This window comes from Equus caballus, chromosome 5 (genome assembly GCF_041296265.1).
Source record: "Equus caballus isolate H_3958 breed thoroughbred chromosome 5, TB-T2T, whole genome shotgun sequence".
NCBI lineage: Eukaryota > Metazoa > Chordata > Mammalia > Perissodactyla > Equidae > Equus > Equus caballus.
This window is the reverse complement of record NC_091688.1, coordinates 43,124,138-43,147,526: the sequence shown is the minus strand read 5'-3', so window position 1 is coordinate 43,147,526 and position 23,389 is coordinate 43,124,138. Positions and strand designations below refer to the sequence as shown.

Here is a 23,389-nt window from a genome sequence, read left to right as displayed (position 1 = left end):
CTAATGGTGGAGTATATGTGGTGTGGATGGTAATGTCATTCACTCTATATAAAATGTGGGGAGGAGACACTAGGATGGAATATGAAGTGCGTTAAGATCCAGCCCTGGCATTCCTGGAAAAGACTCTCTCTCTGCACATTTCAGCCCAGAGACTTTTTTCCTCCTGTCTCCTCATATCCATCCCAACTCCACTGAAGGACCCAGGTACACTTGAAGAAAATGCATGTATCCCTATATCCCTCTGCCGCACCCATTACACACCATACTAAATCCTCCCAGAAGAAATGCAAATGCTATTATTCATGCAAAAGCTGCCAAACTGGAGTTTTTCATGCATAGAAGGAGTTTAGCAAGTGTTTTCAAGAACTGAATGAGACATCGGGACACCAGGAAATAGTGGGGAAACTCCTTTAGTTTCCTCCTGCGCAGGCTGAGCCCAGGATAAAAGGACCCTGTTCTGGGCTTCTCCACACACTTGAATCCCTGAAGCCTGGAACAGCCTGGAAAGGCAGGTGAGTGGGGAGGCTCTGTTCTGTGGGAGAGGAAGCCCTCTAAGGGGCCATCAGTAGGTTCCCACTAAAGGGAATGAGGAGATTGTGTAGAGTTATGGGCTAGGGTGGGATGCAGAAAAGGAAAGACGGATGCCCAGAAACAGCAATAGGAACAGACAAGCAAAACAGACCAGAAAACAAAGACCAGGAGGGAAAGACAGCAAGCAGGGAGAAGTGAGATGAGTGTGATGCAGAAAGTCGGGGGTCTAAAGCAGGTAACGGTACACTAAGGTCCACAGGCCGAGTCCAGCCCACCACCATTCTTATAAATAACAGTCATGCCCATCTGTTTACATACTGTCTATGCCTTTTTTACACAGCAATGGCAGAGTTGAATAGTTGTGACAGAGACTGGTTGGCCTGAAAAGTCTAAAATATTTACTATCTGGCCCTTTACAGAAAAGGTTTACCTACCTCTGTTCTAAAATAGAAGGTAATTTGAGATTCATGTGATTAAAGGTAGAGATGATAAAGCTCCAGGTCAGCCAAATGGATATTGGTAAAGCTGAGGCCAGAATTTAGCTTTCATAACCTCCATCTTTGTTCTTTCCTGTGCTCCTCCTCAAATATCTCTCTCTTTTCATGGTCAGGCTTCTGACCCTGGGTTAGGGCATGATGAGCCATCCAGTGGGGCTCTGAGCCGGATGCCTGGCTGGGGTTTCCTGCTGACTCTGACTCTGCTCCTGGTTCCAACTCTTAAGACAGCCATCACGAAGGGACATTCATTATCCTTGAAGAAGTAGTGACTAGGTTTAAAGTAGTCAGGAATGACACAGAGGACCAGAGAAGTTGCCTAAGAGGGCAAAGAGGAAGAAATGCCTCAGCAGTGAAGAGGGCACAGTCCTAGAGGAAGGAAATATTTCATGGTATCTGGAAGAAATATAGTCCAATCTCTCCAAATTGGACCCTGCATCAACAGGTCCTACAGAATTTAGCAGGTGCTCTCTTGCCTCCCAGTCCTCTTTTCTTCAAGGTGATGATTCTAAAGACATTTTACCTTTAATTTTCAGGGACATTTCCCAGATGCTTTCCAAATCTTCTCTTTCTCCTGTCTCCCTGTAGAGTGAGCATGCTCTCTTTAAAGGACAGAGCACAGTCTGGGCACCAACTCTCCGGGTGGGACAGACAGAGCAGACACTGAGCATCGGCAGGGCGGGCCCCAAGAAAATCCTCTTTGTTGACCACTGTGATCCATGGAGGCTTCTGTGGGTTGGGTGGTCTCGGGAGAGAGTAAAATAGGATGGTCATAGCACCGACATGAAAGAAAGAAGTTATAGGAGAGAAGGCTTCCCCCTTGTGCTCCTTTGGAAATAATCTCCCCCACTGATCTTGTCTCATTCTAAAGTGCTTTTCTTCTTTCTTTCAGTTGATCTACAATCTAAAGAAAATGTCCTATCAGCAGCAGCAACAATGCAAAGTTCCCTGCCAGCCCCCTCCCCAGGTCCCTGAGCCCTGCCCTCCCAAGGTGCCTGTGCCTTGCCCTCCCAAGGTGCCTGAGCCGTGTCCCCCACCTCCTGGCCAGCAGGAGTATCCCCCTGTTAAGTGCCCCCCTGGCCAGCAAAAATACCCGCCGAAGTAGAAGTGACACCTCTGAAGCCACCCTCTCCGACCTGGTCATGAAGCACCCCCTTGCTCACTCCTGCCCCATCACTTCCAGCAACAACAGGGAGCACACACAACCTAGAAGATGCTGCCTCTCTTGAGACTCAAGAAGAAAGATATTGTCATAGTCTACTGGATTTTCCTCCTCCAATCAACGACTCCTCCCAGCTCCTCTCCCAGGAAGCCACACGATTTAGACAGAAGTGCCATGTTCTCAGACCCTTCCCTAGAGGCCATATGTGTTCTTGCCCTTCTCCATCCACTGTCCTGGTCGGGACCAGGCCAGACTTTCCAGCTGCCATCTCCTCTACCACATTGCCTTCTGCTGGTTGTACAAGCTCACTACAAGGACACAGATTTCCTTGCTCAGCAATCTGCCTCCGTGGGTTTCAACTCCATGAAAGTTTCTAGGAGCAAACATGATTGAAAAATTAAAACAAGGGAACTGTTTAAATCAATTGAAAGTTTCCTAGAGTTCTTCACAGCACAACTGCACACTCTTTAGCGAAGAGAACGAGGTCTTCTGTTTGTTATTTCCCACAACCCCTAAGAAAGCTCACCCCTCCCTCTGGACTCTGACTCCATTAAAATGACTCCATGCTCTATGATGCTCCTTCCTCCCTGCTTCTCAATAAAAAATATTCATCCCTGATTGGCCAAGTCTCTGCTCTCTTGCTGGGATTGGGCGTAAGCCACAGAAGGAGAAATCAGGGCCCACGAAAGGAAGCAAAGACTAAGTGGGAAATCCTTGGAGGAGATCAGGGGCCACAAGAGAAGGAGATGGGCACCCTGCGCAAGACAGCAGGTCTCCTTTTCCTTTCTGGTCACCCATTCTCAGTGCCCCAAAGGGCCACATGTCTCCCAAGCCCACCTCTACACCCAGCACCTATCTTTTCCACAGAAGGACTTACCATGCAGGGGAAGTGGAGAGGGTTGACAATGGAGCCACCAATCAGGTCAGGGCTGCAGGATGGGCTGAGCATGAGATGGGCTCTGCAAGGTCCAGGGAGGTCCATGGGACCAGTACTTGGGACAAGAATTGCCAACCAGGCCCTGTGTGGAGACTGTCCTGGAGGGGATGGACCCCAGAGAGTGTTACCTACTGCAGCGGTTCTTAAGCTGCTTGGTCCTTGGGAAAGATTTACACTCTTAAAATTATTGAAGAATAATTTAGCACTTTAGTTATTGTGAATTTTATCAATTGATATTTCTCTTATTGGAAATTAAAACTGAGAATATTTTAAAACACACTATACACAAGTAGGCATTGCACTAGCTGTCAGAGTGATAATATCACCACATGTCATGTTGTCTCTTCTGTCATTTCTACCGTAGACTTATAGATAAAAGAGAGTGAAAAAGTCAAACAACATCTGAACATCATTATGAAAATAGTTTTAACCCACGGACCTCACTGAAAGCACCTTGAGAACCCCCAGGGTGTTCACACCACACTTTGAGGACTGCTGGCTTAGACAGTCACTGTGGGGTGGGCCTCCAGTGTCCCTGAGCCTGAGCCTGAGACAGGTGTGGAAGGACTAAGGAAGTCCTGCTTGCATTTCAGCCTCAGCTTACAGGTAGGGTTATTTATGTCTGTCCTTTACTCTGATAAATCAAGTTCTGTACTCTAACTCAACAATCATTGATTAGCACCAATGAAATGTCTGGAACTGATAAAACCCAGAGATAAAGAAAAGAAGATAATGAGACTCTCTAGAGAAGCCTCCTCAGTGGTCTGCTGAGATGGTGGGGACTGATACATGCCTCGTGGACCATTAGATCATATCTGACAAGGGCAGAGGGTGTGCTGGGGTGATGTGTGGAATATGGAAGGTGAAGAAGAAGGAAGAGCAGATGATGACTCCTTGGTTTCTTGCCTGGACTTCTCCCTTGGGCTCTTAAGTGCCACAGGCAAGACCTTTCTTGAGAGCTAATCATATCCAGTGATGATGGAAGTTTGAGTTTAATCACATTCCATGTTTTCCCCAATTCTCCTCCCACCAGCCTCATAGTAGCCTCTCTCTTACTTCCATGGAGGTAAAATTAGGTCACAGTCAATTGAAAAATATATGTGCAAAGTAAGAAATTTCAAGAACAATTGAGAGAAAGTGTAGAAGAGAGAGGCTAAGGACTAATTTTACCTACAGTAGGACTGAGAAGAGTTGTGAGTCTTTCCCCCAAACTCCACCCATTCCCCTTCCTCCCAGTTGATTGCAGGTTCCTGGGTCCATTCATTGTGCCCAGGAATATCCGTGGTGGTTAATTTCAGATTCCGAAACAGAGAGAGACCAGAAGAAGCTCTGGTTCTGGTTCTAAGTCTTGTTACTGATCTCTTCCACTGGCCCTAAATTGTTCTCATGCCGGCTCTGCTTTGTAGGTGTATAGAATGCATTTTCTCCACAGTTTTCAAAGCTTGGAGTCCTTTTTAAAGATCAACAGGAAGAATTTCTTAAATAACTTTAGGCTAAAACTATTACTTGGGTAAGTAAGGATGTCCATTCATCCACTGGCCTGCCCAAACCCCTAAGGTGTTTCAGCAGCTGGGAACTGGCAGTATGGAAAGACCAGAGACTCCTGGGCTGTGCCCAGGTACGGAGCACAAGGTGAGTGCCTTTGTGGGGAGCAGACTGAGCAGGATGAGGTTTCCATTTCTTTATTTTGAGAGATTAAGCATGACAAACCTTCTCCTGGCCCGCTGACCAGTCCAGGAATCCGTCTCTTCCTGGTGAAGAAAGCAAAGCGTGCAGTATCCATCCATGAAGATAGCTGAAGAATGGAAGACTGGATAAACTGCCAATGGAAGGTCAATGGATAGGAAAGTTCTGGAATGAGACATCATCCCCCGAGGTGACACCTCCCCAGGAAGGTTTCTGTGATCAACCAACTTCCTCCTACTGGGCTTCCACAGCATGGTGATGAGACTTCTGTCATGCTTCTGTACTTTCACTCTGTCTAAACATCTGTAACACACTCACCCTGCCCCACACAGACTGTGAGGTCCTCCAGGGCTCTCTGCATCTTCACACCCCGACACTGCCCCCTGACACACACATGCACACATGAGGGCCTGGTCTCTGGTTGGAGCTCAAGGACTGTTTAACTAAACTATTTAAACTCCATTTGATCCTAAAGCTCGGAGCTGGAGGTGGTATTGTTGATGTTGATAGTAATTTCATTTCAAGAATCTGAAAGAGATAGTGGGATTGTACTGGGGGTTAGGAAAGATGCTGAGTCCCAGCCCTGGGATCCCTGCAGAATGCCTGTTTCCTGGGGATGTGGAGCTCAGCGAGTCCTTTCTGCTCATCTCCTTGCAGACGCCAGGATCTCCTGAATGCCTCAGTGAAGCTGCCAAGTAGGGGTCCCCCTGGGGCTTAGAGCAACAATATCTCTGCAGGGCTGTGAGCACTGCACAGACAACAGAGCCTCCTGTCACACCACGTGGGCACCATGCTCACACTGGCAGCTGTAGATAAGGGAACCAGGGCCCCAGACCACAGACAGTGTTCTGGTAGACCTGGACTAGAACTTAATTTCCTTGGAGACTGTACTTTTCTCCTCCTTCTGCAATCATCTTCAGCTTGTGCTCAGGCTAATGTAACAAAAGCCTGTGGTTTTACTGACTGTTTTTTCTGATGTTCAATTTTGACTTTTAATTGGCCAATTCAAATTGGCTTGTATTAACTTCACTGAAGAAACAGAGGTCAGGTGTTAAAGTAACCAGGGATAGCATAGATGGAGAAGAGAAATAGCCAATAAGTCTAGGGGGAAAGACAAAATATCTTCATAACTGGCACAGATCAAAAGACAGGAAAATTTGCATGACAGACTAAAACCATCAGTCCCGCATCCCACCAAACTAAATATTCTTAATTGAACTTAATTAAACAGTTTTGGGCCAGAGAACTCACTAACTTAGGAAGTGCTGCTAAATTTGGGTAAGAATAGGGTGGCAGGGACTTCATCTTTACCTCCTAGCACTTCCCTCCACTCATCCTGTTCCCACTCTCTGGAACATTCGGGAGCATGTCTCTATGAGGAATAGCTGTGAACTATGCGCAGTCTTAACCCCTCAAACCTTTGCTTCCTCAGACTAAAAACCCCCCACTCATTTTTTCCCGTTTCTTAACAGGCACTACGTTTCGGTGTCCCCCAAAAGTTTTGCTTTTTCTCTGAGTCATTGCGATGCGAGCATGATCCTCTTACAGGGCAGAACCCTCGAGGGCTGGGGTAGCTGTGGGCAGACATGGGGCATCTTAGTGCAGCCCCAGAGGACTCCCCTTGGTTGAGAACCTGCTCCTTGGAGGCTACAGTGGGCTGGGAGTGAGTGGGAAAGATGAGACGATCTTCGTCCCAGAGAATGAGGAAGCGGGTGGAGGAAAGGGAGCTTCTCCCATGTGAATACTCAGGATTAAGTTCTTCCACTGTTGTTGCTGCAGATTAGAAGTTTATCTCCTGTTTCTTGCAGGTTCTCATCAACCCAGGAACGCTGTCCTGCAGCAGCAACAACAGCACACAATCGCCTGCAGCTCCCTCCCAGGGCCCAGAGCCCTGCTCCCCACCCCCAGTTGGCAGAAGTGCACCCCCTCCCCATGCTAACAGGAAGACCACCAAAGTGGAAATGGCTCTTCCACAGTACCCCATCTTCAAATAGCTTGGAATTTGTTGCTCCCCCGCCCCTCTCCAGTCCCTTTCTTCCAGCACCAAGAGAGAATGCCACACAGCCCAGAAGTTACTTCTCATCTACTTGAAGAGAAAGTTCTTCACAGATCACTAATTTGACTGCATTTCATCAACAGCTCCCCCCAGCAACTTTCTAGGAAACAGTGAGGATTGGACAAGGGGGCCACGTTTTAGGTGTCTTTCCTGGACGCAAGACCTGTTCTCCATTCTCTATTTTGACCCTGCTGTGGTCAGGACCAGTTAGTTCTTCTAGCTGCTGCTTCCACCCTCTCTGTTGCCCCCTGCTGGCTCATGAGGACACTTCAAGGTACAGAATAGTGCTTCCTTAGCTCTCTGCACACCTGGGTTTCACCATTTTGGGGAATCTTGAATAACAAGATTAAAATTTTTTTTAAGTAAAACTACCTTAAACAATGGAAAATTCTTCAGAATTTCTTTACGTTCCAATTCTTCACCCTCAATCAAGACAGTGTTATATTTCCTATTAATCACCTCCTCCTCTGCTAAGACAGCTGACTCCTCACTCTGCCCCTGAGGCCGTTCTGGACCTTTACGTCCCCCCGTTCATGCTCCCTTCAATGAAAGCAACATCTCTGAACAAACCTGACTCTCCTCTCTTGCTGGGCCCAGGGAAGAATGTTTCCTTCCAGGAAGGAGTGACCTGGGCAGGCAACAGATCCTTAAGGGAGGTCCTTAAAAGACTCTAGAGACGGTCATGGGCCACTGAAGAGTGAAGTAGAGATGCAGCTAAATTAGGAACACCCCATTGGCCCACAGAGACTCCCTTCAATATCCCACAAGAGGACCAGCTGCCTCCCTCCCAAGTCCCCATTTCCTGAGGAAGGACCTGGCAGGCAGGGACAGTGGGAAGTGCTGACATTGGAACTACTAACCCCAGGGCTGTAGGGATGCTGGGCAAGAGGAAGGCTTTGCAGACTCAGTGGGTGGGAGCTACAGGTCTGAGCCAAGACCCTGAAGTGTGAACTGATCCTGCCTGGAACCTACCCTGGAGGAGACTGTCAACTGAGCAATCCCTTCAGCTACGTTTCTAGGCTGTCCAAACCTAAGAAAGGCATAGAATCCAGGAAGTCCAATTCTGCAGGGAGATTTCAGAGAACAGGCTCATTAATGAGGCTCCTCTGATTTCATAAATTAACACTTGTATCTTCCGGGCATTTCACTATTTTTGTCTTTTGATTTCACTGTTAAGTTGTGTCTGGTCCACTCAAATGACAGCAATTTATTGAACATCTACTATGCTCATCCTGAGCCGGGTGCTGGGAGTGTAGAGAAAAATAGACGAGCATCACATAAAAAAAGTCACTAATCTTTTAGGTCAAGGGAATAATCCTGCACTGGCTATTACAGGGCAGTCAGTCCAGAGAGTGAAATGAGGGTGACAAGTGTGATGAGACTGATGGGGGCAGTGTAGATTTTGTGGAGGAGCCAGGACCAGTGAGATACTAAAAAGGATTCTGCAGGGTGAACCAAATGTTGATGGTCAGAGAAGGATGGAAGGGCATTCCATGCAGAGGAAACAACCCATGAAAACTAAATCAATCATCATTTCCTACATTCATTCAGAATTGATCCTATGACTTCATCCAATAAGTATCAACTAAAGGCCAAGTTTTTCCTGACTCTGTTCTCAGAACTGGATACTGAGCATCACTGTGAAATTGGATGTGAGGTGACAAGAAAAGGAGGGAGCTGACAGCTTGAATGCTTCAGTACAGCAGCCAGATGCCCAGCCAAACCAATACCAGAGTCAAGCGATAATTGGAATTTTGACCTGTGCTTATCCAGTGGTACTGAAATCAATCCTAGGTTTATTCCCCCACGTCCTGAATGACTTGTTGGAACAGAGAACCTCAACAATTGGAAGAATTTGCAAATTGGATCCTTCACTTTGGGTAAGGGCTATTATGGAAAAAAAAGACAAAGGAAGTCCCTGGAACTCAACCTCCCCATCAAAATTATAAGCCAAAACCAAAATTTCATGCCTGGAGAGACTGCAGAGATTGGCCAGCCTTAAAATGCTTGAAAGGCACAGGGATAGCCATCCCTGTTATGTCTCCATTGAATCCCCAGGCTAGGCCAGGCCAAATGTGTAGCTCTTGGAGACTGATAGCAAATTATCTTGAACCCACTGTCCCCACTGTGGCCTCTTTGCTGGGGCAAATCAACACAGCCCTAGATCCTGGGATAGCATGTTGGAGAGTAGCCTGGTCAGCTACAGGTGGATTAGAGAAGAGGCGCAAAATTGCTGGAGAAGCTGAAGTTATGTCTCAGCTCTGAACTGGGGTCACAGACATGAAAGGATGGGTTGAAGAGCCCAGAGACAATGGGATCTAATGTGTCACCAGATTAGAATCTCTTCAACAAGGCTTTAATCTGTCACAAACTGCTGTCTGAACACTTCCTGGGCCAGGATGTTCAACTTTAGGTAGGGATCCTGGCAATGGTGGTCACAGTAAACAGTCTCTTTAGGTAATTATGGGTCTTCTTTCCCACACTCACCAAATTCTGCCCCAGGAACTGTACAAAACAGTCCGGCTCCCTGCAAGGGGTGGCCCCCCAGGGCTGTACAGACAGTCTGGGGCTGGACTTTCCTCCACCTGTTCCACCATCTTTACCTCCCCTATTGTCTGCTGTTGGCCAGACAAATTCCTTAGGACAAGGACTAAAGTCCTAAAGTTGCAACAATCCATGTCATAACAATTGTTAGTGTCTTGAAGATCAAAGAAGAGTGAGTTAATAGAATGGAACAGTGGCTAAACAAAGTAAACCATGGATGTGTTTATCTGGCAACCTGTACAGTCAGGACCAGGTTCTGGGAAGACAGTCCTGGCTCTTCCCTGGGAATCAGCAGCACCTTCCCCTATGTGCCTTCTCCCACTCTCTGCTCCCTGACACAAAGCCCTGACTAACGGCTCTGTACACCCATATGCTTATCTGCCCTCCTTGCAGATCAGTGGGCCACACTGAACAAGCTGGCCTGCCCTTCTTTGTGTCTTCATGGTGAGGTCTGGGGCCCAGAACATAGCAGGTGCTCAGTAGATGGTTACTGATTACCCAGAAATTTTAGAGAAGAATAGAAATAGATCCACATATAATGCCCATCTATGAAGCCCATCTATGAAGTAATATGACAAGCCCATCTATGAAGTAATATGACACAGTCCTCATATTTCTTATTGAAAATCTCAGGGCTGTGGACTCCTGGCATGATGGAGTCTGTTCCCAGCACAGAGACCTCAGAGACCGGGGTCCATGATGCCTCCTTGGACAGAGAGGGTCAGGCTCACAATTATGAATCTAGCCCCAAAACCAGACTTCCATGAACCCTGAAAACTCCACTTCTTGCTCAGTTCAGTAGCACCCTGACACTGCCACCTACAACACCAATACTCCCCATCTTTCCTGCCTGGTGCACCTGCCCTGAGGAAAGGAGGAAGGTCTCTGGGGCTATTAGTGGACCTGCGGCCAGCTGCCAAGCAGTGCGGACCCAGACAGAGTGCAGATGGGGGTCTGGATGCCCCAGTTCCAGGAAACCCCTGTATCTCCTTCCTGTGGCCTCCTGGTTGCCCCCTGGTGGCCTTTCCAAGCACCCACACACTCCCTGGCTCTGCTTCCAGGCCCAGGATGCTCCTCTTCCACCAGTGACCTTCTCCCCTTCCCTTCCCAGCACCAGCCAGTGCGCAGAGTCAGACCCAGCCAGAAACAACTGAATTTATTGAAGGAAGTGGGAAGAAGGAAGTCACAGCATCACAGGGTTGGGAATGTCCAGGCTCAGGGACAGAGCAAGAGTCAGCTGTCTTTGGAGATGAAGAAGTAAGCAGGGAGGTGATAGGAAACAGAAGACCTCATCGCCATAACTGAAGAGTGTAGGAAGAGAGGGAACTAGGGGTAATTTTCCATTTACTTAAATCAGTTACTTAAAAGATATCAGCTTCTCAAAACCTCAAAAACTTTGGAAAAAGGCAGGAGGCAGTGGCAAAGGAGGACACTTCCATCATTCTGATGATCTCAGGCCAACAGAGGCAGCAGAGGCACAGAGGCAGCAGCTAAAGGAACTGGCCTGCCCTGGCCACAGCAGATATAAACATATGGTTCCAGGGAAGGCCTTTGTAACTCCGGTCCAATCCCTGCTGGTTTCTGGATGTTGACGCTGAGAGGAATCAGTTGAACAATCACTCGAAAACCTGTGAACGCAGCTGTCATTCTCCTTTGAGTCAGTTGAGAGGTAGATTCTCCTGGGGCTGTGTGGTGTTTCCTATAGTTGCTGGAACGAAGGAGTCTGAGGTGGGCAGAGAAAGGATACAGCAGCTCCGTGCCCAAAGTTAAGGTGTGGTGGTTTAAGAGGTGTCACTTCTGCTTTGACATGCATTCCTGCTGGCAAGAGGGATGCTGCACAGGGGGGCATTTCTGCTGGCTTGGGGGTGGAGGGCAGGGCTCAGGTCCCTTGGGAGGGCAAGGCTCAGGCACCCTGGGAGGGCAGGGCACAGAGACTTGTGGAGGCCAGGGCACAGGGACCTGGGGAGGTAGCTGGCAGGGCACTTTGCATTGTTGCTGCTGCTGATAGGACATCCTTTCTGGATTGATGAAAGCCTGCAAGAAACAGGAGATGAGCACTTTTAGCTGGCAGAAAACTATGCAAGTTCTCCCAGGGATGACCTCTATCTCTCCCTACTCCTGTGTAACTCTCAGACCCAGGCCTTCCCACCTTGCTTACTGCCATGATAGTCAGTCCCAGGGGCCTCTCCACTGATCACGCTGACTACAAAATATTCACCCTGCGGCTGCCCAAAGTGAGCTTGTTGCAGAGGATAGAGGTCCACCTCAGGCTCAGTCCTCAAGAAGGACATGCTCACAGTGGATCAAGTCATGGAAAGGCCAGTAGGAATGGCCTAGAACCAAAATATTGTGCCACGAAAGAAAACATAAAGAAGCTGGGGTTGTTCATCCTGGAAAAAAAAAATTGGTTTGAGAGGCAACAATGCAGCCTGCATTTACCCCAAGAGCTGCCCCTCATGGGAAACAAGACCCATCTGCGGGTCTGCAGTGGGCATAACAGCATGGAGTGAGGGGTCGGGAAAGAGTTCCCTCTCACTCTGGACTGGCCCAAGGCTGGAACACCTGTGCAGGGTTCCCGAAGCCCTGTTGATGCAGAGATTCTGATTCAGTGGGGCTTGCAACATGCCATGAAATTCTCCTGCCATTGGGTGTACACCTGTAATTGATGGAGGCATTTCTCTCTTCTTCTGCTCTATCTCGTCTCCCCACCATACTCTCCAGACTGAATCATGGTGACTCCTGGCGGGGGAGGACCCATGTTCATGGTCCAAATAAAGAGTCAGAAACAAAATCAAAGGTAGTTATCCATGGAAAATCTCAGCCACTGTTTATCCAAGAACCAGAATATGGTTCAGTCCTTCAGCTCAGTCATGCGTCTGATGGCATGTCATACTTGGGACAGGGGCAAGAAGCTCTACCCAAAGAAATAATCATGGTGATCAAGAAAAATAATGATGGAAAGGGAGCTATGAAAGAGAAGTTCCGGAGGCAACCCTGGTAGCCTAGTGGTTAAAGTTTAGCGTGTTCCACTTGAGTGGCCCAGGTTTGGTTCCTGGGTGCAGAAACCACAACACTTTTCTGTCAGTAGCCATGCTATGGTGGTGGCTCACATAGAAGAACCAGAAGGACCTAGAACTAGAATATACAACTATGTACTGAGGCTTTGGGGAGGAAAGAAAAAGAGAGCGAGATTGGCAATAGATGTTAGCTTAGGGCAGCTTTTTCCCAGCAAAGAAAAAAAGAGAAGTTCCAGGGCCAGTCTCACCACAAACCACTGGTATGACGCAGGACATAACTCTACTCATCTAGAACTTTCATCACATTGAAAACCAGGACCTCACATTCCATCCCTCGCCGTGGTTTGCTCACCGCTCCCCCCCCCCTCCCATTTAGCAATTCTCTTTCTTTCTGCAACTGTTTTCCTGATGGTTCTCTGGGTTTTCTCTTCTCTCTCTCTCCCTCTCCCTCTCTCTCTGTCTAACACTCTGTATCTATAAATTCACACAGTGTTGCATGTCAATCTCAATAAAATTAGAAAAATAAATTCACTCTTGCAGCAAATCCTAATCAATTAACTGATTAATTAAAATATCTTTAACAAGGAAAAAATAAAATAAATAAATTCTCCTCATTACCAAAAAAGAATGCCAACCCACAGGCCACTGCAGGGCCTCACCCCAGAGGGCAGAGCTCTCTCACTCACCTGCCTCCCACTGCTCCAGGACTCAGGGATCCAAGTGGCACCAACAGGGCCACACCAGGACCCTTTTATCCTGGGCGCAGCAGGACAAGGAGGAAACGGGATTTCCCAACAGATTTCTTATTCTCAGGTCCCTGAAAACAGTTGTCAAACTCCCACATTGCTCTAAAAACTCCAGTTTGGCAGCTTCCTGATGATTATGCACATTGTCAAGCATTCTAGAAGGATTTCCTCTAGAGTGCGAGAGCATTGGACTCAGATCGTCAGCCTTCGGGGGGAGGCTGTGAGAGAGAGAAGGACAAGACTCCTGGATCCCGCTCCCCGGGGAACAGGCCATCTTTAAACATCTTGGGGCTGGGTTTTACACTATTTTTATCATCACCCATTTCTCTCTGTCTCCTCATTCTCATCCTGGAGGATCAGGAACCCTCCCGGGGCCTGTGGCAGACTGCCATGTCCCTCCCTATCTCTCCAGGATGTTCCAAGCCTCAGAGATTTTAAGTCATGAAGAGAGGAACGATCTTCATTTTTCCCAGTTTCAGTCAGGAATATGTCAAGAGACAGTCCACAAATATTCATTAATTCTTCAAATATTTATTAAGGGGAAAAGGGAACGGTGCTGTTGGGCAATCCCCACACAGATTACCCTGTGACTCCATGTCCTCCTCTGGTTCCTCCCGAAGACCTCTCCCCTGGTCTCCACGTGTTCCCATTCTCATTCACTCTTAAAGTGACATGGTGACGTACCCCCCTTCTAAGCTGCAATCTGGGTCTCTTAGATCTCAATTTGGGTTTTGGTTTCGAGGAAGCCAGTAGGAATGACAGCTCCACATGTGGCTGAGTTTGTCCTGAACTGGCTCAGGGACAGAGGGAGGAACTTGCCTTCTCACTGGTGGGGAGGTGATGCTGGAAGATGTTAAGCAGGAGAACTGTGGACCAGTGATGAAGATTTTCTTAGTGGGCAGTATGAAAACCCTGAAGAGTTTTTATGTAACTAAGGAAAGCTCTATGCTTTAATTCCACAGTCAGTTTGCTCCTCAGGTCTATAATATAGAAAGCCGAGAGCTAGGGAATGAGGTCTCTTTTTAACGAACTTCTCTGGCTGCCAGAGGCACACGTGCTGGTGAGGAGCCCGGTGGGCAGCAAACGGCCCTGTGTGCACACACCTGCTAGAGGGGAGCAGCTCTGTCAGGAGCAGCTCCAGGAGAAGGTCAGGTCAGTGCTTGAAGAGACAGGTGTAGGCTCACTCCTCCCTTTGGGAAACCACTTAGTTTGACTCAAGTGCCAGAAACCACTTGGTGACCTGGGGATTCAGTTTCAGAAACTAACTTTGCTCCCATTAAATAGAGGCTCTCAAGTGTCTGCCTCAGTCCACACACTGTCTGTTTGGCTCATTCGGTCTCTCTCACCTTTACACCCTGTCACTGTTCTTTCTCCATTTCTGTTAGTCTCTGGTTATGGTCACACCACCACCCGTTTCTCCCTATCCTCTCCTGTCTCCTCCCTCCCTCTCTCTCCCTGTCCTTCTTGATTCATCATTCTCATGTTGGATAATCAGGAACCCTCCTCAGCCATGTCCAACCATGGGTAGAGTACCATCTCCCTCCTTATATCTCCAGGCTATTCCAGGCCTCAGAGATTTTAGATCTCATGAAGAGAGGACCAATGCTTGTTTTCACCAGTTTTCTGTTTTAGCAAGAGGAAGTCAGCAGTCAGTCTGCAAATACTGATTAAGTCTCCATGGTGTGCCAGTTACTGCTCCAGGCACTGGAACACACAGAGTCCCTGTCCTCAAGACATTTATATTCCAAAGCAGAAGGAAGGACATAGACATGTAATATGTAAAGAATGAACAATGTAATGTTAAGAGGTTTCTTACTACTTCCTGGTTGTGGAATATTCACCTCCAATACCTGAAAACACTGACAAAATCTGGCTATGCTCCAAAACACCAAATCTGACATCCCCAATGGCAACATTTGCATTTCCCTTGGAAGGTCTTTCTGTAGCACGCCTCAGGCCTTCAGGGCAGTTGGACAGGTGTGAAGAGACAAAAAGAGTGGGGTCTCCTGAGAGTCTGGGCTTCCTGGGCTGGGACTAAGACTCTTTCTCTTCCCCTACTCTCTTCTCCAAGGGTTTTAAGCAGAAAGAAAGAGGTCGCAGAGACATGAATCACTGCGCCCACGACTCTGACAGTAGGTATCAGGTGCTCCTGCGGGCCACTTTAGACGCAGTCATGATGTGCCTACAATGTGCCAGGCTGTGAACCACGAGCAAGGACAGGGCTGTGCCAGAAACACATCTCTGCCCTAGAACTCACAGTCCAGGAGAGAGGACACGTATAAATAGACAATGAGATGAGATATATGTGAACAGCGAAATTACGCTCAGGGCGCCGTGGAAGCACAGAGCCCAATTTGAGGCAAGGGGCTACTCCTGGGGCAGATTTGCCCTGAGGCTGGGAGGAAAGCCTGAACAGGCTGAGACAGCAGGCATGGCCTCCCGATGTGACACTGCCACTACCTGTGCTTTCCCCTCAGTGGAATAATCCCCTGCAAAGCTGGCCTGTGCTCCAGAACCAGCCACTCCCCTTCCCAGAGCTCCACATGTCTCTCACCTTCTCCATGGGCATCCTCAAGCTGACTTGCCCCTTTGACCCCTCTTTCTGCAAGTCTCTCTGGGTCAGTCCAAGGAGCTGGGATGACTCCTCTCATGTCTGCAAGGGCATGGAGAAAAACACAAGACCAACCCTTTCCCCCCCCTTTCCCCTGTGCCTTATAAGGCCTTACAACTTCTTTCTTGTGTGCTGGGGGGCAGTTCCTCTCTTGCGCTCCTTTTCTCAGAACAGTACAGGGGTCTGAGCCTGGGGACCACTAGTTCACAGTTGCCGGCTCAGAGCATCTTACTGAGCTGTGAAGACATCACAGGCATGCAGAAGAAGGGTTAAGAGGACAGTTCGTGCCTGCCCCGAGCAATATCTTGAGCCAAAAGTGCATCAGAAACTCTGGACTCCCAAGCTCCATAAGTAACTCTTAACCATTGAATATTCAAAGGAAAATCTAAACCATTACTTTGCAATGGAAGGTCAAAATCTGGGATTAATGATAAGCGTGATAAAGAGAGAGAGAGAAGTAATAGCAGCTTATTTCTGTATTTGTCTGTGTTGTCAGATCATGAAACCAAAGATCAGAGCCATTCCTGGACCTAAGAGGCCCCGAATGCTGATGCTTGGGCAGTGTCTTGAGGGAAAGCAAGAAGTACAGGGCAGAACACTGAATCACTTTCGAAAATTATGAATTTTATTCAAGGGTCTTCAACTTCCACCTTCTATCACACTAGGCTTTGCCCTGGAATTTATAGTGTGTGTGTGGGTGGGAGTGCGCATGTGTGTATGAATGTGTGTGTGAGTGTATGTGTTTCTCAAGTCACTAGTGGGATTGAGGATTGCCTGATTTCACCTGCTGTGACGCTTAATTTTCGTGTCAACTTAGCTGGACCACAATACCCAGATATTTAGTCAAACATTATTCTAGATATTTCTGAGAAGGTATTTTTTAGGTGAGATTAATATATAAATCAGTGGTGTTTGAGTAAAACAGATCATGCCCCGTAATGTGGGTGTGCCTCATCCTGTTAGGTAAACATTGTAATAGAAAAAAGACCGACCAAATTCTATGAGCAGACTGCCTTTGGACTTTGAACTGCAGCTATCCCTAGGTCTCCAGCCTGCCTGCCTACTCTGCAGATTTTGGATTTGCTAAGCCTTCACAATCACATGGGCCAATTCCTTAAAAAATACATATGCACATCATATTGGTTCTTTTTCTCTGGAGACTCCTGATTAATAGACCTTCTCAAAATGCAAGGTGGAGAGGCAGGTGTTCAGCAAGGGATTTAAAAGGAATCTTGATCATGGCACAAAAGAAGAAGCATGGAGAGTGGAGGATTGAGTGAAATTGGATGATATGGCCCAGCCTCCAAGAATCCAGCCCCATGAAGACCCTTCACCTTGGCTTTCCACACTCAAGTGAACTGCCCTCTTGAAACCTGAGGAGATGACCATGGGCTGATACACACATGAAACATCCATCTCATCTTGGGCTATCCTTCCTGCAGAGAAGGAAATGCCATTACTCACTGGGTAATACCAAAGTAGGGTTTCCTCTTCAGAGAAGGAGTTTGGCAAGTGTTTTCAGGAACTGGAGAGCTACATCTGGAACCAGGAAGTCAGGAGGGAATCCCGGGTGTTCCCTCAGCTCAGGCTGAATCCACAATAAAAGGGCGAGGGTCGGAGCCTCCTCAGCTCACTTGGGTCCATCCTCCCAAGACAGGCACACTTGGAGAGGCAGGTGAGTGAAATGGCTCAGCCAGTTAGGGAGAGCTGCTGGGGAGCCCAGGCTGCTCTGGGGCTGCAGACAGGGGATGCTGAACGTGGACCTTGACTCTGGTTTTTCATTGTGTTTGATGGGAACTGGAAAGGTTGGTATTGATAAAGATGGGTGAGTTAATGGATAGACTTGCAGGCATCTCATGAATGGAACTTATAGAATAATTTTCTTTAAGAAATTTGGAGATTGTTCATTATATTGTAACAAGTTTCAGGTGAAACAAAATGCATGCTAGAAATATTAAGTGGCTTATCCAAAGTTCCAAAGGGAATACGTGGAAACTCAGGACAAACTAGACAACAGATGACCCCATTTTTACTCCAGGTCTCCTTCATTTTCCTTAGTTTGCATGCAGTCACAGGCTAGACAAGAAAGTGGGCTTGGGTAGGACCATTAAGTTAAAAAGAAAAAAAACTAAGATAGTGTTCTAATATTCTTATATTCTAGAATTTGGGATGTTTAGAGGTAAGATGGCCCTTGCTTTCTTGCTTACAGCTTGCTTGATTTGGACACTGAAGTCAGGGGGAGAGTTTATAATACCCCCCTCATAAATTGTTACTGAGTGAGCTAAGAAATGGGGTAACAGGAAAGAGAGGAAAGGTTAGAGACTGGCCACAGGGCAGGCATGTGAGCAGGAGGAATGGCCATCCTGAGGCAGGAAGGACCAGATCCTTCATCTTGTCCACGGTCAGAGACTACCTGCTGGGGAGAAGCCCTGGAGAGAGAGAGTGCAGCCTCCGTCCTCGGCAGAGTGAGGCTGAAAGCATCTAGATGAAGGACGTGTGGACCTCCAAAAGTATCTGAGGAGGGCAAATCAGGCTAGGGGAGCCTTCCTCTGTCATCAACCCATCGAGGACGTTTCTGATCATGTCTAATGTGAATTGCTCTGCTATCTCTGCTGGAAAGTTCTACACCCACACCCCTCAGTGGGGTGGCCTTTCAGGTATTGACAGGAAGCTCTCTTGTCCCTCGTGTCCTCCACTCCTCTCTACCCCAGGATGAGCATGACCCTTTATTCCCCACAAACACCATGATATGATTTCTGGGGTTTTTCTCCTTGTCTTCTTCTCTTGAACTAGCAGCAGAGCACTCACAGAGTACCTGCCTCTCTATCAAATTTATCTCTCTAATTCCTACAACAGTCTTAGGATGTGGTCAGTATTAGCCCCATTTCAAGGGGGAGGCTGAGGAAAAGTGAAGGGAGTTGGTTTGCTCCTCTTCACACAGCAAGTAGGTGACGATACAGGGGCCAACAGCCAAGTCTCTCTGACCTAAGTCCTCTTGTTCCTCATCTCTACACTTGGCTATGCCAATGCTGGACCTGCTGGTCCCCCTCCCCTGAACAGGGCACCACCTAGATGTCAGAGCCTGAGGTGTGCCATACATCCCAGGAGTGGTCACCTCAGGCCACATAGAGGAGCTGGCCACAGAAAAACCCTCCTAAAGCCCCAAATTGTTTCCTTATTTGGCAGCTGCTAGTGCTGAGTCCTGTGACATGGCAGATGTGCCAGAAAGTCTGATGGAAGGTCACCCCTGAGGGTGATGGTAGGGCTGCGATGGTTTAGTTGAGAAGTACCAACAACAAAATAAAAAGTATCTCCTATTTCTTACAGAATCTCTTCAACCAAGAAAGATGTCTTATCAGCAACAGCAACAATGCAAAGTCCCCTGCCAGCCCCCTCCCCAGATCCCTGTGCCCCGCCCTCCCCAGGTCCCTGTGCCCTGCCCTCCCAAGGGACCTGAGCCTTGCTCTCCACCCCTCAGCCAGCAAAAATGCCCCCCTGTGCAGCATCCCCCATGCCAGCAGGAGTATCTGCCAAAGCAGAAGTGATCCTTCTGAAGCCACCCTCCCCAACCTGCTCACGAGGTAACTGGATTCTCTTCTCTCTTCATCCAATAACATGAACCACATTTAGCCCCAGAAAAGACTACTTCCCCAAACTCATGGTGAATCATGAAGCCTCCACAGTTAATCCCCAACCTCTGCGATCTACACCCAACAGACAGCAGAGGTTGGCCGGCTGTGACATGTGCTCAGGGAGCTCCTTGGAGCCTGGACAGGTGTGTTCTCTTCTAGCTACCATCACCTGAAGTGGTCAAAACAAGGTCATTCTTCCACCACTGCACCTCTACCCACAACACTGTTGGTCTCTCTCTGACAACTTCTACCTCTGGAGCCTGAAGAAGAATCCCATAAAGGAAAGAAAACATTAGTTTTTCCTCATATTTCACAAAGAAAAATGGAATTCTCCAAAATGATCTTAAAATTTATTTGAGAAGCCATTCTCCTCTCCTCCATGCCTCAGAGAAGTTTTGAAGCCAGTTGCCTTCCTTACCCCTTGAGCTCCCCGCAGCCCGCCATTTCTTACTGCTAGTTGGACCCTTCCCAGGACTGACACTGGCTCTGAGCCCCTCCCCCAATCCTGCTGGCATCATGCTGCAGCCTCTCTGTTTGACTCATTAAAAATATTACTACTAGGGAAACTGGACTTTCATTCAGTTAATGCCCAGACCATTGTGGATGTAAAGGGCTGGGTTTGGGGGGCTTGGGAATGGCAGGAGTTATAGGAAAGAGAGTATTGGCTTAGCCAAGGAAACAGGGCATGGGTAAATGAATTGAAACTCCTTCCCTCTGGGGCCCCCTTCCCTAGTCTCCAAACCCAGCCAACTAGCCCCCAAAACAAGCTCTACCCTCAGCTCCTCAGCCTCCTTTCCAGAGGAAAGACACACCAGGGAGAGAAGGCAAGCTCGTTGGTGAGGGAGTTACTGAAGGTCCGTGAAGAGATAGACGCTGGGTCTGCAGGACACTGAGGGGAGGGGAGAGTAAATACTTCCTGTGAATTATATTTAGATTATTATATCACACTTCAGCTACAATGCCAAATGAAAAGAAGAGATTCAAAGCAATCTTAGACCTCTATTGTGTACAGTTATAAGGTATGTATTTCTAACTCAAAGACCAAACCCCACTCCTACATTGGATATTCTAAGGTTCATTCTGATACAAGGAATGGGACTTCTAACGCAAGGAATAGCTAAAAGAAAAGAAACAAAATAATTTCAAAACTGCTCCTGAAGCACTGAGGGGTGGGCACCCTCAATGAGTGATACTTACGTAAGTTCTGTTTCTTACTAAATTTTTATGGAGATGCTAATATAAGGCACAAAACTTTGTAGAGGAGACCAGCAAATATAAGAGCCATCAGAACTCTAAGTCATGTATATTTGTGATGGCTATAACCTTGTGGTAGGATAAACAACGGCCCCCAAAGATGTCCACATCCTAATCCCCAGATTTGTGAATATGTTACCATACCTGGTAAAAGTGACTTTGTAGATGGGATTAAGTTAAGGATTGTGAGATGGGGAGAGTGTCCTGGATTATCTAGGGCCCAATGTACTCACAAGGGTTCTTATAAGAGAGGCAGGAGGATCAGCTTGAGTGGTAGTACAGGTGATGATGGAAGAAAGAGGTTGGAGCAATATGAACAAGGCGCCATAGGCCGAGGAATGCAGGCAGCCTCTAAAAGCTAGAAAAGGCAAGGAAACAGATTCTCCCTTGAAGGGTCCAGAAGGAACACAGCCTTGCCAATACCTTGATTTTAGACTTCTGACCTCTAAAACTGTAAGAGAATAAAACTGTGTTGTTTTAAACCAAGTTTATGGTAATTTGTTATAATTAATAGAAAACTTAAAGACACTTCATTCCTTCTGCTTAATGTTCCTGAAGGAGACACAGATGGGAGGACTGGCAGGGGGAGGGGGCATAAAAGACACTTAGTTTGTCAGCCTTCGAGCCCTCGGTCTAAGCCCAGTGGCGTGGTGGAGATGACACCCATGAGAGCTGACTGCTCAATATCCAGAATTTTGGAAGCCAGTTGTTCAATCATTAGTAGCTTGAAATTCTCCATGGTTGGAGGATTTATACTCAGAAAAGCAGCAAATGTTCCATACACACCAGGGCTTTCCCACCCCTCCCCCAGCAGGTTTACCAGACACTATTGGTTAGACCCAGACTGGGGGGCTGATGAATTCAGCAATACCACTGTGTGAACCACCTATGGAGAGGGCCAGGTGGCAGGGGACTGTGGGTGGCTTCTCGGGGCTGAGGACTTCAATCCTACAACTGCAAGGAACTGGATCCTGCCAGTGACCAAGTCAGCTTGGAAGAGGACCCTGGCTCCAGAAAGGAACACAGGAGCCAACACCTTGATTGCAGCCTCCAGAGACCCCGAGCAGAGGGTCCAGCTAAGCTGTGCCCAGACCCCAGACCTGTGGAAACCAGGAGATAATAAATGTGTGTGTTTAAGCTGCTGAGTTGTATGATTTGTTATGCAGCAATAGAAAACTAATCAGCTTCTATAAAGTTTCTTGCCCTCCCAAACATTGTCTTCCCCAGGTTAACCATCCCAATCCTTCTTTTTTTTAAGTGTTTTTTACATGGCCTGATTTCCTGCTTCTTCATCTCTGTCATCTTGAGTCATTCCAGAATGACAATATTCCTCTTACTCTAAGGAGTTTTGCAAAATAAGTGGACCTGACAGGACAAACACAATGATAAATGTCTCTAGGAAGTGAACACAGGACCCACATTCTGAACTGGATTTGGGGCAGCTGTGGCCATGGTGTCTCCTGTGACTGTGGTGAAATCCAATGGAAAGATCATAATCACAGAGGGTGAAGGGACAGTGTGCCACTCCCTGCCCTTCCCCGCCCCCCATGCTTGGGTTTACTCTCCCTCATGGATGTTGTTAAATTGTGAGATCTTGGCCTACAAATGAAAGACTCCTGTTTCTTGCAGAGTTCCCATAGAGCTGAGAGAGAGGTCTTATCACAAAGGACAAGTCAGCAAGAAAGGAAAGTCCCCTACCAGCCTCCTCCCCAGGTCTCTGAGCACTGCCCACCCTTCCCAGCCAGCATGGACACTCTGCGTGCAATGCCCATCACACCAGCAGGAATGCCCACCAAAGCAGACATGACAGCCTCTGAAGCCACCAGCACCCAAATCCAGACTTGAGGCTCACCACATGCACCTCCTTCCCCTACCCCAACCCTGAGCACCCCGTAACACCACAAAATCCCAACTCTCATGAACTCCAAGGATAAAATATTCACAGCCCACTGGTGAATTTCCACCGGTGGTTAAGTGACTCTTCCTAGATTCTTCCCAGAAAACAGCAGAGATTAGACACAAATTCTCTCAGGATTGTCCCTGGAGCCGGATGTGCCCGTCCTTCCCATTCCCCTTTCCTCTGCTACATCAGACAGGGCTGGTTCTTCCAGCCTCTGCTGTCCCATTAGGAAAACAGAGTTCTCTGCCTCCTCCCATTTTATCAAAAACTATGAAGACGCTGTAAAGCACAGTTGGTTCAGAAACTAAAAAGCACTGTCTTAAATCACCTGAAAATTCCCCCAGAATTTCCTGACTTTGCAGTACCACATTCCACAAAGGAAATTGGTCCTGAGTCTTTGACTAGGTGCACGGATTTCTCCCTCTGCACTCTGAGCCTGCAGAAGGTACTTCCAACACTCTGAGGGGGTTTCTCTTCAACTCTGCTCTCTCCATTAAAACATCTGTCCCGGTCTGATCCCAGTTTATGCCCTCTTGCAGGGAGCTGAGAAGGTGACAGAGCCACAGGAGCAGGCAGGAAAGAGAAGCTGGTTGGGAAAAGCCTTAGGAAATGCCCTGAGGAGAGTATAGGTCACAGAGGAGGGAACCGGGGGCTTCACTCAAGAGAATGACTCCCATCTACCCACTGCCTCACAGACCCCACACCCAGCTGCCGCCCTTCCGAGCCCACCCCATCCCCTGTCTTCCCGTTACTTCTGAAGAAGTCCTCACCAGGCAGGAAATTTGAGTGTGTACTGGGGGCCAGGGGCAGTTCAGGGCA

The 23,389-nt window shown here is 47.9% G+C and overlaps 3 protein-coding genes across 3 annotated transcripts in view; 2 read left to right on the top strand and 1 right to left on the bottom strand.

The window, feature by feature from the left end:
• The window catches only part of LOC102148193 (small proline-rich protein 2E), a 92,596-nt gene that overhangs the window by 17,869 nt on the left and 51,338 nt on the right, over positions 1–23,389 (bottom strand). The gene's annotated exons all lie outside the window — the stretch shown is intronic.
• On the top strand, positions 426–2,805 carry LOC102148133 (small proline-rich protein 2A). Its single transcript, XM_014739960.2, has 2 exons — positions 426–512; positions 1,918–2,805. Exon 2 carries the CDS (start codon positions 1,939–1,941, stop codon positions 2,128–2,130), a length of 192 nt encoding a protein of 63 aa, XP_014595446.1. The 5' UTR covers positions 426–512; positions 1,918–1,938; the 3' UTR covers positions 2,131–2,805.
• Positions 19,132–19,329, top strand: LOC111773393 (small proline-rich protein 2E-like). Its single transcript, XM_023640297.2, has one exon. The coding sequence runs from the start codon at positions 19,132–19,134 to the stop codon at positions 19,327–19,329; it is 198 nt and encodes a 65-aa protein (XP_023496065.1).

What these genes read in the sequence shown, in the direction of transcription:
- LOC111773393 (XM_023640297.2), top strand. Translation starts at nt 19,132, where the DNA reads ATGTCTTATCAGCAACAGCAACAATGCAAAGTCCCCTGCCAGCCCCCT.
- LOC102148133 (XM_014739960.2), top strand. Translation starts at nt 1,939, where the DNA reads ATGTCCTATCAGCAGCAGCAACAATGCAAAGTTCCCTGCCAGCCCCCT.